The sequence below is a fragment of the Trichechus manatus genome, unplaced genomic scaffold, assembly GCF_000243295.1.
Source record: "Trichechus manatus latirostris isolate Lorelei unplaced genomic scaffold, TriManLat1.0 scaffold00035, whole genome shotgun sequence".
Taxonomy (NCBI): domain Eukaryota; kingdom Metazoa; phylum Chordata; class Mammalia; order Sirenia; family Trichechidae; genus Trichechus; species Trichechus manatus.
In genome coordinates this window covers 14,246,724-14,262,220 of record NW_004443971.1, presented here as the reverse complement: position 1 = coordinate 14,262,220, position 15,497 = coordinate 14,246,724, and the positions used below count along the sequence as shown (strand labels likewise).

At 53.5% G+C, this 15,497-nt stretch overlaps 1 protein-coding gene across 1 annotated transcript; it reads left to right on the top strand.

Moving 5' to 3' along the window:
* The first annotated feature begins 479 nt into the window (after positions 1-479).
* On the top strand, positions 480-9,208 carry ELF3 (E74 like ETS transcription factor 3). Its single transcript, XM_023730271.1, has 9 exons — positions 480-1,036; positions 4,791-4,961; positions 5,232-5,498; positions 5,937-6,080; positions 6,283-6,390; positions 6,583-6,675; positions 6,804-6,920; positions 7,908-8,103; positions 9,083-9,208. Exons 2-9 carry the CDS (start codon positions 4,799-4,801, stop codon positions 9,195-9,197), a joined length of 1,203 nt encoding a protein of 400 aa, XP_023586039.1. The 5' UTR covers positions 480-1,036; positions 4,791-4,798; the 3' UTR covers positions 9,198-9,208.
* The last annotated feature ends 6,289 nt before the right edge of the window (positions 9,209-15,497 follow it).

Sequence of the window (15,497 nt, the reverse complement as noted above, 5' to 3'; positions counted from 1 at the left end):
GACAGGTGTATAGGGCCAACAGTAACACATGTGAGGAGCATGCATCATAGTTCGATCATGATGTATATGAGACTAAAGGGGCACACCAGCCCAAAAGCAAAGATGAGAAGACAGGAAGGGACAGGAAAACTGAACAAATGGAAACAGGGAACCGGGGTGGAGAAGGGGAGAGCGTTGACACATCGTGGGGTTGGTAGCCAGTGTCACAATTTGTACATCGTTTAATGAGAAACTAATTCGCTCTGTAAACTTTCACCTAAAACACAATTAAAAAAATAATAAAAAGAACACAAAAAAATTTAATTGTAAAAAAGTTCTTCTCCCAGGTGTCCCCTCTGTGTACGGGTGTTCTGAGAAGGTCGCTGGAGTAGGCCCAGAAGATGACAGTGTCCCTGCCCTTAGGGGATTCCCAGGCTAAATGGGTGAGAGTCCTGAACGTTCACACGAAGACATGGAAACATGCCACGGCGATCGTTGCTGGAGCGATGGACACACGGATAGCACTCCAGTTCTCTGGGAAGGCTGCTGAGGCCTCTCTCTGCAGCATCCTCCTATCCATCTTTTCCGTTGCTAAAATGAGGGTTCTAGTGTCGTTCCCCAGCCTTCTCAGTATCCCTGGGCCTCCCCTCCTCTGCTCCTGGATAACTTGTTTGGTGGTATGGTAAGTAGAGTCTGTTCAGAACCTGGCACGAAGTTGAGATTTCCTGGCTTCATCCTGGGGATCTAAGCAGTTAGAAACTTGAGTTCGGTGGTGTGGTGAGGGGAGGGTTGCACAGAAATGTTGAAATATATTTAAGTTGCCTTTCTTTAAATACCAGGGCACTCCTGAACCAGTCTCCATTTGTGGCTTTGTCCTTGGCTTTGAGGTTATCAATACTCTGCCCTTCCCTGCACGGGGGTTTGGAAAGAGAACACAACTCAGCTACTTAAATAGATTTGTTTTCACTCTCTGCAAAAGCCAGGAAACAGTGGTGACCAGGTGGCCGGCTGCTGAGTGCCTCTGTCCCATAGCACACCCAGAGCTTCAGCAGAGAAGGTATTTTGGGTCTTAAGAGAGGAGTTTGGGGGCCCAGGATTGTAAGAGCTACTCCAGGCCCTGGCGATTGGATAGCTTTTTCAATATGCTATAGATGAGGGCCTCTTAATGGCCATCCAGGTGCCTCCAGGTGTCAAGCTTAGCTCTGAGACCAGTGGCTGTTTTTCCTTGTTCTGTACAAAAACCCTCAGGACCGAGTCACTGTGAAAGCAAAGGGCTGGAAGCTTGTCCTCTAAAAACAGTTCTTTGACTCCATAAGTGTGTCCTGACTTGTGTTGCTGCCCCACCCATGTTCCTGTTCTCTTAGAGGGCTGGGGGCAATGCTCTTGGCACCTCCGCACCATCCCCAGGGTGAGGCTGTGCCTCTGTCTGGGCAGCTCTGTGGTGAAGGTCAGCGGTCTGTCCTTGGCATTGGCAGAGTATCGGGAAGGCCCCTTGCCTCCTGCTTCACAGCTTCTCTGACAGCTTTCCTGGAATGTGCTCTCTGCCCCCCACCCCTAATCCCTCTAAGACAGACCTCAGGATCTAAGCTTTTCACACTTATCTTCCATAACCTTCACTTGGCTATTGAAGGCATTAATATGTGGAGGTAAGGATTCTTATGCCTCAGCTCCATTTCTGCTGTTAAGCCCCCTGAAGGCAAGGGAGCAGATCTTAATCACTCTCTATACATCCTCCTCACCCCACCCATCCTCAGGGCAGGGAGCACGTGAGCAGTCCTGGGGCTAGAAGCCGGTTCTCCCACATTCCTGAGAGAGTGACTGGGCAGAGGGTGTGCCTGCCTTAGGCTTCTTGGGGGAGGCCCCCTGAAGGGTTGGGGAAAATCCTACCGTCAGACCCCCAGGCTCTCCTGCCACCCTTGGCCCAGTGGAGGGGGCCCTGGCCCTTAACCCCCCTCTCTCCTAAGCACCCCACAGTTTGAGAGACAAGGAAGATAAGAAGCAGATTCCCTGGGATGGACTTTCTTAGTCCTCAGGCTAGAGAGTTAAAGGGGTATCTGGACTTGGAGTAACCTTTTCTTTCTAGAACCTTTCCACTCACCAAGGCTGAGTGTGCCATGGGTCACCCAGGGCTGTGGGCATTAATGAAGGAGTGGAAAGAAGAGAGATACAAAGATCTTACATCATAGATGCATAAAAAACTAGATCAGGAAGATTTAGGGGTTAAGTTCAAACAACCTCCTCACTTTACAGATAAGAAAACTGAAGTGCAGAATCTTGCCCAGGACCACAGAGTTGTGGAAACACTACATGTCCACCTTTTCACCACTGTTACCCCATCCCCAGGATCTCAAAGGGGTTCCATAGAACTTCGTCATGGGCTGAGTCCATAGAGAGGACCACACACATGGGAGACTTACTGTGCTCACAGGGGACACAGGGGCCCTTCTACGGAGCTGAGGACGGGTCTGAAGCCAGGAGGGGCACGTAGTATAGGTAAAGCATGCGGGCTTGGGCATCTGGCATACCTGGGTTTAAATCTCAGCCATACCACTGAACTAGCTCAGCGTGGCCTGGGAGAACCATTTAACCCCTCTGAGCTGCAATTTCCTCACCTATAAAATGGGGATCATTGTGCATTCCCTACTGGGATTTAGTAGGGATTAAATTGGGGAGTATGGTAAAAATGTCTGGGAAAAATAAAGTATTACCGTGTGTACCTTTTTATTCTTTGAATGACATGACCCCGGTAGTCAGGCTTCTGACCACTAGAGGGCGGCAAACAGGAGGTGGTGACCTGGTGATTAGATGGGGGACCAGGTTAAAAAAAACAAAACAAACCCGTTGCCATCAAGTTGATTCCAACTCATAGTGGACCCTACAGGACAAAGTAGAACTGCCCCATAGGGTTTCCAAGGAGCGCCTGGTGGATTTGAACTGCCAGCCTTTTGGTTAGCAGCTGTAGTACTTAACCACTACACCACCAGGGTTTCAGGGGGGACCACATTGAGAGGGATAAACAGCTCTGTGTGGATCCCAGCATCTCCAGCAGTCCTAGCTGAGGAGGGTTCCATCAGGGCCTGAGGGAAGAACATTTAAGAAGAGCCAGGTCTCTCCAAAAGTGGCCCTAGCAACCCTGTTGGGTGAGGGGTTCAGGCAGGCAAAAGAGTGTGCCCAGACCTCGCCAGTAAAGTCGATGCCAGCAAGTGGGCCCTGTGGCTGGCGACCTTGGAGGCCTGGGCCTAGGCTGGCAGGCCTGGCCCCCACCCAGTAAAACCCGTTGCCATCGAGTTGAATTCTGACTCATAACGACCCTATGGGACAGAGTAGAACTGCCCCATAGGGTTTCTAAGGCTGTAAATCTTCGTGGAAGCAGAGTGCCACATCTTTCTCATGTGGAATAAATGGTGCTTTTGAACATTGACCTGTCAGCAGTGGAGTGTTTAACCACTGTACCACAGAGCTCCTTCCCCACCCACTAGCCCCTGAGTGTTGCCTGGAGTTAGGCCTGGAGAGCCTCCCAGCCTGTGCCCAGAATCCTGGGTGTTGTGGGAAAAATCCCTAAACCTCAGTAACCTCTCTCCGTATCAGGCCCCTTTGTCCTCAGCTCTCCAGACATTTAGGGGCTAGCAGGGAGTTCCTGGGTGGCACAAATGGTTAAGCACTCAACTGCTATCCAAAAGGTTGGTGGTTTGAACCCACCCAGAGGTTCCTCGGAAGACAGGCCTGGCAGTCTGCCTTCCAAAGGTCACAGTCTTGAAAACTATAGAGCAGTTCTGTTCTGCACACGTGGGGTCACCAGGAGTTGAAACTGATGACAACAACAGCCTTTTGACCCAGTTCAGCCAGGGGTTCAGATTCCCCTACCTGCCTTTCCGGCTCCCCAGCCATCCCTGGCCTGACCCCTGGGAGGAATTTCCTCAGGCAGGGGGTGGCTGAAAGCACAGATGCCCACCCCAGCAGCTCTCCCGCCACCCGCCTAAGCCAGTTCCCTGTGCCCAACCCCAGAGAGTGTGGGATTACAGACTCTGACAATCATTAAACCAGCCGAGCCTGATTTCCCAGCACCCCTGCTAGGATCTGGGCAAGTGGCACATGATATGCAAATCACCTGGGGCCAAGAGCCCAGTCTAAAGGCCAGGAAATCCCCTCCATCCAATGAGCCACCAGCTCAGGTTACCACCGGGGAGCACGCTATAAAGACTCTGGGGCGGGGAGGAGCTCACACTCTATTTAGAAGGGCGGGGGTGAGCGAGGCAAGCTGCCTCGTCGCTACCTGGCGAGCTTTTTGCTGCCTGGATTATTCGCCTGTCTGCTGTCCCTTTAGCCTGCCTGCCTGCCTGTCGCACCCGCACCCCGCGCCACTCTGGTAGGACCCTCATCTGTATACTCCCTAGTCTGGGCCTTGGGAAACTGAGGAGGGGTCTAGTGGATTTGCAGTTGTGAACCTGCCCATGCATCTCCCCATCTAGAATTTCCAAGCAGGAGTGTCGGGTGGTGGGGGTGTCCTGCAGGTCAGAGAGTGGAGGGATGGTTCCCGGGAGGGATAGGGTGGCCATGACTGCCAGTCCTACTTGGGGGCCAAGGTGGGCTGAGGAGGGAGTCCCAGCGAGACGGGGGGTCTTGTTCCCTCATCTCACTCTTAGACCTTGGAACCCTTCTTGAAGAGAGGGTGCCCCAAGAGATGTCCGCCTTCCTACCCTCAGGGGTTACCAAGGCATCGGCTTTTCCTGCTCCAGTCTTGGCCAGAACGGAGTAGATGGAGTGTAAGGCAAGGACCCCGGCCCCTCACCAACCTCACCTTCTCTCCCCAGGTAGCCTCATGGCTGCAACCTGTGAGATTAGCAACGTTTTTAGCAACTACTTCAGTGCCATGTACAGCTCAGAGGACCCCACCCTGGTGTCTGCTCCCCCTGCGGCCAACTTCGGGGCTGATGACGTGGTGCTGACCCTCAGTAACACACAGATGCCTCTGCAGGGCACAGGTGGGTCTCAGGCAGGGTGAGGGGCGACACATCCATCTACAGCCTGTTGGATACACGGGGCTTGGGCAGGGAGGAGACTCCCCTGAACCAGTTCTAGGGCTAGGGGCTGGGATGATGTGACTGAGGTGTGACTACCGTGAATACCACTTCCTGCCCCTACCTCGGCAAGGTTCTCTGAGGCGTCAGATGGTAATGGGCGTCAGGAAGGGGGCTTGGAGGGTCTGTCAGCTGGCGTGGGCTGACCCCGCTGCTGCACCCGGCCCCTTGTAGAGAAAGCCAGCTGGTCGGGGGAGCAGCCCCAGTTCTGGTCGAAGGCCCAGGTTCTGGACTGGATCAGCTACCAAGTGGAAAAGAACAAGTACGATGCTAGCTCCATTGACTTCTCGCGGTGCGACATGGATGGGGCCACGCTCTGCAATTGTGCCCTCGAGGAGCTGCGCCTGGTGTTTGGGCCTCTGGGGGACCAGCTCCATGCCCAGCTGCAGGACCTCAGTGAGTCCAGGCTCCTGGTCAGGGGCGGATTAACCAGCAAGCAAGGTACGCAAGGGCTTATATTAAGCAAGATACACACGGGCTTACATTAAGCAAGGTACGCACGGGCTTATGTTAAGCAAAGTATGCACAGGGTTACTTGTGTTTGCTTACTGATCTGTAGTGCACAATTTCACGTGGGTGAAAAGTGTGAAAAATAGGTGAAATTGTGCACTGCAGATTGGTAAGGATGCAGCGGTAAGCCCGTGTGAACCTTGCTTATTGGGCAGTCTGTCCCTGCTTTTGATGCCAGCAGGACCCAGGAGTTGGGAGGGGGCTGGCTTCTTTCCTACTCCCCCCCTTCTCAGGGAGGCTGAGTGGAGTTTGGCACGGCGATGGGAAGGACCCCAGACCCAGGCCAGAGGGCACAGCCAGAGAGGAGCCCTGAGGGTGAGGGGAGTGTGCTGCAGCCTGGGCCCTGACCTCGTCTTCCTTCCCTGCCAGCTGCCAGCTCTTCTGATGAACTCAGCTGGATTATCGAACCCCTGGAGAAGGATGGCATGTCTGACGAACTCAGCTGGATCATTGAACTCCTGGAGAAGGATGGCATGGCCTTCCAGGAGACCCTAGGAGACATGGGCCCCTTAGGTGAGGACCCACTTACCTCTCCTCCCAGCCTGTCCTGTCCCATCCTTGCCCCCGCCAGAACGCTAGAGATGACCCCCCCACCAAGACTTCTTCCTCCCCGCTATTAGAAAAATACCAACAGGGCAGCTCATCAGACCTGTGGGCAGTCTTCCCTTCCTGCGGGTCCTCTGAGTCCCTCTTATCTCTGATCTTCTCCTCCCAGACCAGGCAAGCCCCTTCGTCCAGGAGCTGCTGGAGGACTGCCCATACTACCCCAGCAGCTACGGGGCCGGAGCCCCCTCCCCTGGCAGCTCGGATGTCTCCACTGCAGGTGAGGGCCCTGTCTGGACCACTGTCCCTTCACCCGAATGCCCTGAGCCTCTTGGGTCCCAGCACTAGAACCCAGGCTTCTCTGGAAGGAAGCAGGGGTGGGGTGGGCAGCACGTCCCGGCATCCTCAGGGGCCCTACCCAGAGACGCCTGGGCTGTGCGGGGCCTCAGCCTCACCTGGCCTGCCTCCCCAGGCACTGGCACGCCCCAGAGCTCACACTCCTCAGACTCCGGTGGAAGCGACGTGGACCTGGATCCCACGGACAGCAGCAAGCTCTTCCCTACTGGTGAGTCCAGGGAGGCTTCTTCGTCCCAAGAGGGTGTCCCACTGGGCAGGGGCCAAGTTTTCCTGTGGAGGGGTGCTCTGCCAGCACCCTCATCCCTGCTCTTCCTGACTGACCACCTCTGCTCATAGATGGCTTTCCAGACTATAAGAAGGGGGACCCCAAGCACGGGAAGCGGAAGCGGGGCCGGCCACGAAAGCTGAGCAAAGAGTCCCGGGAGTGTTTGGAGGGCAAGAAGAGCAAGCACGGTGAGCTCCTGGGTCACCCCCTTTGTGCGGAGGCGGGGGGTGGGCCGGGGGAGGGGTACTGTGGCACTGCTGGCATTCCTCCTCTCCCTGCATTCTCTGCCTTCCACGCTGCCACCCGCCTCGTGAGGGCTGCGCACGGCGGGAAGGGCTCCATGGTGACAGTCAGCCACCACCTCACTGCACAGCCCCCCTGGGTGGTCCTGGAGTGGAGGGAAACTGAGGCTCCTGAGGAAGGGCCAGGCTTCCTTCACAACCTATTCTAGTCCTCTGCACTTGGCCCCTGGCCTGCCTGCTGGGACACCTTGGTGGTGGAGGAGGAGGCTGGTGTGTGCCAGGGAGCACCAGAAGAGCCCTCAGTGGGCTGAGACTCCAGGCAGAGAGCATGGTCTGGGGGTGCCTAGGCTGCTGGACTTCCCAGCCTGTGGAGGGCTGAGGAGGGGGCGACCCCTCCAGCCACCAGGCCATCCTGTCCCTGAGTCCACCAGCCACCACGAACCACCGAGAGGCTGCCCAAAGCTCCGTGGTCTCTCTCGCCTATGCTTTTGCTCATGCAGTCGCTCCTCACACACACACTTGGCCTGGCTCTTTTCTTCTTGTCCTCAGGGAGGTGTTTTTTCCAGAGACGCTGTCCCCTGATCCCCCAGGCTGGGGCCAATTCTTTGCTCCATATACTTGCCACGACAGCTCTTGTCACCATTTGGTGTGGTTACTTTTTAACTGCGGCCCCACTGGACCAGGAGCTCCTCTGGGCACTACTGTGTCTCAGTCACTGTATCCCAACCAGACATACAGCCCTCTGGGAGCTCCCATCTAGGGAGGAGGCCAGGAGCGAAGTGGCCGGTGCAGTACGTGGCACCAAGTAAGGCCTGTTCCACGTGTCTGGCCCTTAGTAAGCAGCATGCTGGGATGGGCAGGGCCAGCTGGCCTGCGGTGAGGGAACACAGCCCACACACCTGGCCCACTCACTGAGGGCTTCTGGCCTTGCAGCCCCCAGAGGCACCCACCTGTGGGAGTTTATCCGGGACATCCTCATCCACCCGGAGCTCAACGAGGGCCTCATGAAGTGGGAGAACCGGCACGAGGGCGTCTTCAAGTTCCTGCGCTCTGAGGCCGTGGCCCAGCTGTGGGGCCAAAAGAAAAAGAACAGCAGCATGACCTACGAGAAGCTGAGCCGGGCCATGAGGTGAGCTGGTAGCCGGGACCCCCATGCCCTGGCTAGACACCTAGGGGATCCAGGGCAGAGAAGACAGGATCGGCAGGAACAGAATGGTATTTGTGTACCCGCTGCCCTCTCCCAACTACCACCACCAACCTCTGCCAACACTATTTCATCCAACAAATTTGGATAATAGCAATGCCAGCCTATTTCATGGAGTCCCTGGGTGGTGCAAACGGTTAACATGCTCGGCTGCGAACCGAAAGGTTGGAGGTTTGAGTCCACCCAGAGGCATGTAGGATGAAAGGCCTGGCGATCTACTTCCAAATAATCAGCCAGTAAAAACTCTATGGAGCACAGTTCTACTCCAACACAGATGGGGTTGCCATGAGTTGTAATCAACTCACCGGCCACTGGTGGTATCTACTTCATGTGATTAAATGATCACATGGAGAAAGTCTTAGCCTGGCACACGGAAGGCCCTCAATAAACTTTAATTAACAGGAATGTATTTTTGTCCTGTCTGCAAGGCTTGTCCTAACCAAGGCGCTTAGCCAGTGGTAAAAAGAGCATTAGCCTCGGTCCCACGCTCAAGTCCTGGCCCTCCTGCTATTAAAGCAATTAAGCAGCTTGTCTCTGGGCCTCAGTTTCCTCTTCTTGTACAAGGGTGAACTGGCTCATCTCTAAGGGTCCTCCAGCCCTGAAATATGTGGTGTCATGGTGTGCCCCAGGGCACAGCCATAAGTTACAAAGAAACAAAGGCAGAACCGGGTAACCTGGACACAAGTACAGGCCGGAGGGCAGCGATGGAGTAAAGACTGCTTCCCCTTGCAGGCGGGAAGGAGAGAGAAGCTTCAGGAAGGCCAAACCGTGGTGGTCAGGGTCAGGTTAGTCCAGCTGGAAATGAGTGGGGACCTGAGGATAGCTGTGGGACAGATGGGAGGCACCAGCGCTCCAAGGCATGTCCCCTGCCTGAGATATCTGACCACCCTTCTCCCCACCCCAGGTACTACTATAAACGGGAGATCCTGGAACGGGTGGACGGCCGGCGGCTCGTCTACAAGTTTGGCAAAAACTCCAGCGGCTGGAAGGAGGAAGAAGTTGCTGGGAGTCGGAACTGAGGGTCTGAATTAGACCCGGGACCAAACTCATGGACTCAAGGCCCGCAGCCCTCCTAGGAGGACAGGCGGGCGTGGTGGCTGCCCCTGTTGGGGCATGGTCCCCCGTGTGCTTCTGTGGAGAGAAGCTGAAGTGTTGGTTTATTGTCAACCACTGTCCTGGGATTCGAGGCCTGTGGCCTCTCCTCTCTGCCCTCCTCTTGGAATTACAAGTCCGGGGGTTTGAAGTGACTCCAACTGCTGACTGTAACTGCCAGTGCATCCTACCCGGTGTCTTCTCAAACCCAGTCCCAGACACTAGCTGCAGACGGTGCCTTCCTCCCGAGGACACCTGGACTGAGCCAAGGAGGCTGGGGAGGCTGTAGGAGAGCATGGTGCATGTCAGAGAGGACAGGACGAGGTCCTCCAGTGACTTCCCTGCACTGGCCCCTACCTCCCTTCTCAGTGCTTGGACTCCGTGGGCAGGGGTCAGAGCACTCCCTAATTTATGTGCTATAAATACGTCAGATGTACATAGAGATCTATTTTTTCTAAGACAGTTCCCTCCCCGCTTCTCTCCCACCAAACGCTGGTAGCCAGACTGGGTGTTCTAGGCTGGGCCAGTGAGGGGCGGCTGATGCCAGGACCCTCAGGGTGGGGCTCCTGGCTCCTTTCTCCTGTGGATGGAGGCAGAGACCTCCAATAAAGTGCCTTCTCAGCTTTTTCTAACCTTTGTCTTGGCTATCTGTGTTCTGAAGTTTGGGCCTCTGGATTGGATAGGGTCATGGGATTGGGGAGAGAAGCAGGGCAGGGTCCTACTGGGCTGAAGGTGGGGGGCTATGTATGACTTCCTGTCACAGGAGGGCTGGGCTCACAGGCACATTGGCTGGGGGTTGGAAGGAGAGCAGAGTAAACTGGAGAGGACCTTCACACGTGAGAAAGCTTGTAAGACTTCGTGCAGGCCAAGGACACGAGCTTAGGAAGCTGAGGACTGGGGCCTGGTTCTGCTGCTGCCACACTGGCTCTGTGACCTTGGCCAAGTGGTGATCTCTGGGCCTGCTTCCTCACTGTAAGGCTGGGGCTGGATCCAGTGTTCTCTAAGAAGTCTAGAACTGCATGTCTGGCCTTGTGGATGGATGCTTTTGCATTCCAGCCAAGCTGGCTGTAAGCTGAACGTCTGTAATACGAATCCTAGCTTTTGTTGTCTGACATGAAATCAGAGTTATGGTCTTGTAGAGAGAAAAATGGAGATGAGAAAGGAATGGGGGAAGGAAGTGACATTTGTTGACAGTTTACTGTATGCCATGTGCTAGATGCCACTTGCCTCATTTAATCTCCCAAGAAGGGAGGAGAAGATTGATAATTCCTATTTTACAAATGGAGAAACTGAGGTTCAGTAGGGCCAGTGACTTGGCTAAGGTCACTCAAGCAGTACCTTGGTGCTGCCCTGCAGCCTTGCCCTGGGAGCTTCTCCTAGGTTAGGGCTTCTCTAACATAATCCTCATTAGATCCCAGAACTGTATTATCCTGTTTCCACAGTGATAAGTGCATCTAGGTTTTAGAAAGGACATTCTACTGACGTGCGCTGTAGGCTAACTTACGGAGAACACCTTCTAGGTGGAAAGTTCCTTAAGTTTGAGCCTTCAAATTCCACAGAGCACATTAAAAACTCATTTGGCAAACTTGAAGTACTGTTTAGTTGGTTTAGAAACACCAGATCATTCCCTGAAGAGATGTGGGTAAAGAAGGGATTTTGAACAAGCCGTGTATATGTGTGTATGGAAACTGGGGCTTATCCTGGAGAAACAAGGAATGTGGGAAGGAAAGTGGGGATGATGGTTGGAGACAGTCATGGGGTCACGAAAGAACCTATGATCTTCTGGAGCCATTTTGGAAGAAGATGGTGTCCCTCACATTTCCCTTCTGAAGTGTGAGCAAGTTAGCCCAAGAGGGTAGCTGGTAAGGGCAGAGGTTTTAGCCTAAGACCAGACCTGACTCCAATCCTGGCAAGGCCACTTACAGCTGGAGAACCTTAGCCTAATAATAACCATCATTTCTTAGAATAATATGTGCTAGGCATTGTGCTGATTTCTCTACGTACATTATCTCGGGGTCACCTGTGTTCCTGAAGTCAACTAGACGTGGGAGGTGAGCCTTGGGGACCCAGGGCACGCTTGCTGCACCTCCCTTGAGCCTCAATTCCTTCAGCTCTAAAAAGGGGATTCTAACACATCATGCTTGGTAAAGTAGAGTGTCAGTGAAAAAGAGGAAGACCCTCAACGAGATGGATTGACCCAGTGGGTGCAACAATGGGCCCTGTGAAGGACTGGGTGGTGTTTCATTCTGCTGTACATAGGGTCGCTGTGAGTCGGAAGTGACTAGAGGGCATCTAACAACAATGATAGTGAGAGACACGCAGAGAGTCCGTGTGGGGGAGCAGGGCTGAGAATATGGAGCCCAGTCTCTTTATCCCCTGCCGAAGGGCTGGGGAGGCAGCTGTGCTGCACAGCGGTATACTCTGACCTTTGTCCTGCTGTTTTCAATTTATGAGGCTGTTTCCTCAGCCCATTATCTCATTTGATTTGCACCACAGCTCTCTGGGGAGACTGGATGTCCCCATTTCACTGATGAGGCTAATGGCTGGTCACCAGCCTGGCAAGAGTGGGGACCAGACCTGAGATGCTCTGAGGCCAGAGTGTGGGCAGCAGCACCCCCACCCCACCATGTGCTCTGGGAGGGAGTCTGGGACGGTGGCCTGGCAGAGGTGGCCTGGAGAGGGGAGGCAGGGAGGGGCACGCTTACTGCCCCGAAGGGACATATTTCTTACTCAAGACTTCAATACCAACATTGCCCTCCACCCTCCACCCTGCAGGACTCTGCAAAGCTGCAGGCACAACCCACAAGCCCACATCAAGTCCAGAACCCCAGGGCTGGCCTTCCTCCTCCCCTGGTGCCCTGTCTGTCAGGCTTCAGCCACCCTTATCCCCAGCTCTCACCAGCTCAGAAGCCTCTGAATGGACTCCCACCCAGACATGGAAGGTGAGGGAGGAGGGGACTACCCTGTCTCTTGTGTTCCTTTTGGTGCGGCCTGGACTGAGGGCTGTGGGGGGAGGGCACAGGGCTGGGCTGCTGGATCCTCCCCTGAGCGGCTGGCTGGTCACCTCTTATCTGCTTCTGTGGGTTGGGTGTGCAGGTCCGAGGGAGGTTACCTCCCCATGTTTGGGTGTGCCTGCTGGGGGCTGGGCCTCCTGTCTGGGCTGTCTCCCCTGAATTCTCCCCTGCAGCCCCACCCCTCCCACCTAATTCAGGAGAGATCTTGCTTCACCTGCTCTCCTCAGTGAAGTAGGTAAAGTGGTTGTATTTTTATTAAGGGGCTATTTCAATCTGTTTTTTCATTCCAGTTATCTGTTTACATGTCTCTCTCCCCTACTGGGTTGTGAGCACCGCTGGCAAGGACTGGGGCTTACTCATCTCAGCACCTTACACAGTGCCTGGCACAGAGAAGGTGCTTGATAAATATTTGTTAAGCTGCCCTGTGACTTTCCCTGCCTCTCCCTGCCCTGGCCACCGCCTTCCCCACACTCTCACACCACACACATTCACACACACATGCCATGCACACACACCACACACACACCAGACACAATCATACACACACACCACATACACATATACACCACACACCGCCACATATATACCACACACACTCACACACCACCTCAGACACACACCACACACATTAACACACACACATTCACATATACCACACATCACACTCATGCACTCTGACACAAACACACATCACACACATATACCACACACACACCCCTCACATAGACACACACACCCCACACTGATACACACACACACCACACACATTCACACTCCCACACACAAACACACCTCACCTATACACACCCCCCCACACTCATGCACACTCATACACATGTACCACCCACACAATACACCACACACACAGTCACATATACCACACATCACACTCATGCACACTCTCACACACACACCGCACACATATACCACATACATTCACACACACACATCTCACATGTACACATACATACCTCACACTCACACCACAGTGCACACAGCCACACCCACTCACACATACAGTACAACCCCTTGCCATGGATCAAACACCAGATCACTCTGCCTCAACCCTCTATTTACATCGCTCACCTTCTCCTGCAGGGTCCAGCTGCCCCCTTCTAGAAGCATTTCCTGACCTCCTTTCTGCCCCTTCCCCCCGACCAGGTGGGCTCAGCCCTTCCCTTCTCCAGTAGCTGAGACCCTCCTGGTGGCCATTCCTTGGGAGTGTTGACTGGAATCAGGACAGGCTACATAATTTACGGGACCCAGTGCAAAATGAAAACGCGGGGACCCTTGATCAAAAAAAAAAAAAAAAATGTCAAGGTGGCATCAGCAGGGCAGAATATTAAACCAAACACGAGCCCTTCAGAGCCTGCGGTCCTCTGAGCAAGTATGGGGCCCTGTACGACTGCACAGGCCACACGTTCAGAAAGCCAGCCCTGCCACTGGTGCCCCACTGGCCTGTTTAAGCACCACTGAACTACCCACCATGCCTCCTACTGTAGGTATGTGTGCAGCCATCATAAAAAAATGAGCAGGTTGCCAAGTTTTGAAAATCAGAAAAATTTTCACAGAAAACTCTAAATATGTGGCTTCTCTTTAAGAAAAATCAGCTCTGGCGGAGCTGAGCCAGCTTTTGCACTGGACCACAATCTGCAGAGGCAGAGTCATGGCCGCCTGATACATGAGCTCAAGTTCACTACCATTGACGCCATGCGGTACCTATGTGGCCCCAGAGGCCTTTGAGTTTTTAATCCCTGGTAGCAAAAAAATCTACGCCTGTCCCCACCTCCTGTCCCAGAGTAAGGCCTCATTTTGTAGCCCCTGTACCTGGCAAACTGATGGCTTTTTGAGGACATTGATAAGTAAATGGTTGATGAGGGGTTGTTATGGATTGAGTTGTGTCCCCCAAAAATATGTGTATCAGTTTGGCTGGGCCATGATTCCCAGGATTGTGTGTCCACCATTTTGTCATCTAATGTGATTTTCCTATGTGTTGTAAGCCCTATCACTATGATGTTAATGAGATGGATTAGCAGCAGTTAGATTTCGTCTTAAGTCAACCTCTTTTGAGATATAAAAGAGAGAAGTGAGCAGAGAGACATGGGGACCTCATACCACCAAGAAAGCAGTGCCGGGAGCAGAGAGCGTCCTTTGGACCCAGGGTTCCTGCGCAGAGAAGCTCCTAGTCCAGGGGAAGATTGATGACAAGGACCTTCCTCCAGAAGCAACACAGAAAGAAAGACTTCCCCTGGAGCTGATGCCCTGAATTTGGACTTCTAGCCTACTAGACTGTAAGAGAATAAACTTACGTTTGTTAAAGCCATCCACTTGCGGTATTTCTGTTAGATAACTAAAACAGGGGTCAGAGGATAAGAGAGGGTCAAGCTCATGAGTATGGAAACGCAGACAGCCCCTTCTACTGCCAGGGCCTGGGCTGGGGACCACAGCCCCCTGCTACTTACTAGGAAGTACCAGATTTTCTCATGTCCAAGACCATTTTAGCTCATTCAGTGCATGGCATATCGGGCACTCAATGCACACTGGAACATCCGTGAGTGACATTGCTGGGCTGGGCATGGCTGATTTACCCAGAGTTCTTAAAGATGTTGCCACTGCCCACCAATCTTGTCCCATCTATGCACCCCTCCTCTGCTGAGGGAGAAGGAGAGTTGGCAGAACCTCATTCATCTAGCCAACATCTCTTCACATATTTCTTCTCCCAACCCATCCGTTTTCGGGAGGAACAAGTACCCTAAATTAGTCCCTACATCATAACCGTTTAACAATGACTTGTAGAACAGGACACTAGATCCAGAAGAACACCACCCATCTTTTACTGATGAGAAAACTGAGGCTCAGAGAAAGAAGATGATTTGCCCAAAGTCACTCAGCATGCTGGTGGAGAACCTGAGCTTAATATCGACAGCTGACTCCTTAATGAGCAGCTTGGAGGTGCTAGGCAATGTGCCAGGTTAGTGCTTTACATACATCATTCATTCATTCTCTCAGTGAGTGTCTGCTGAGTGCTTGGCTCCATGCTGGGTGTAGGGGACCCAGTAGTAAAGGGGTCACCCAGGGAGAGTAGAGGGCCTAGACTGAGGCCTAAGAAATCCCAAAGGCAATTATTTCAACCTCCAAAGAAGTCGGCAAGGTAGATGAGCTCCTCATTTTACAGATGAGTAAACTGAGGCTTCAGAGAAGGTAAGCAACTTC

Coding starts and splice junctions, on each gene's coding strand:
- ELF3 (XM_023730271.1), top strand. CDS start 4,799: ATGGCTGCAACCTGTGAGATTAGCAACGTTTTTAGCAACTACTTCAGT. Junction 6,391..6,582: donor CTCGGATGTCTCCACTGCAG/GTGAGGGCCCTG, acceptor CTGCCTCCCCAG/GCACTGGCACGCCCCAGAGC. Junction 6,676..6,803: donor CAGCAAGCTCTTCCCTACTG/GTGAGTCCAGGG, acceptor CTCTGCTCATAG/ATGGCTTTCCAGACTATAAG.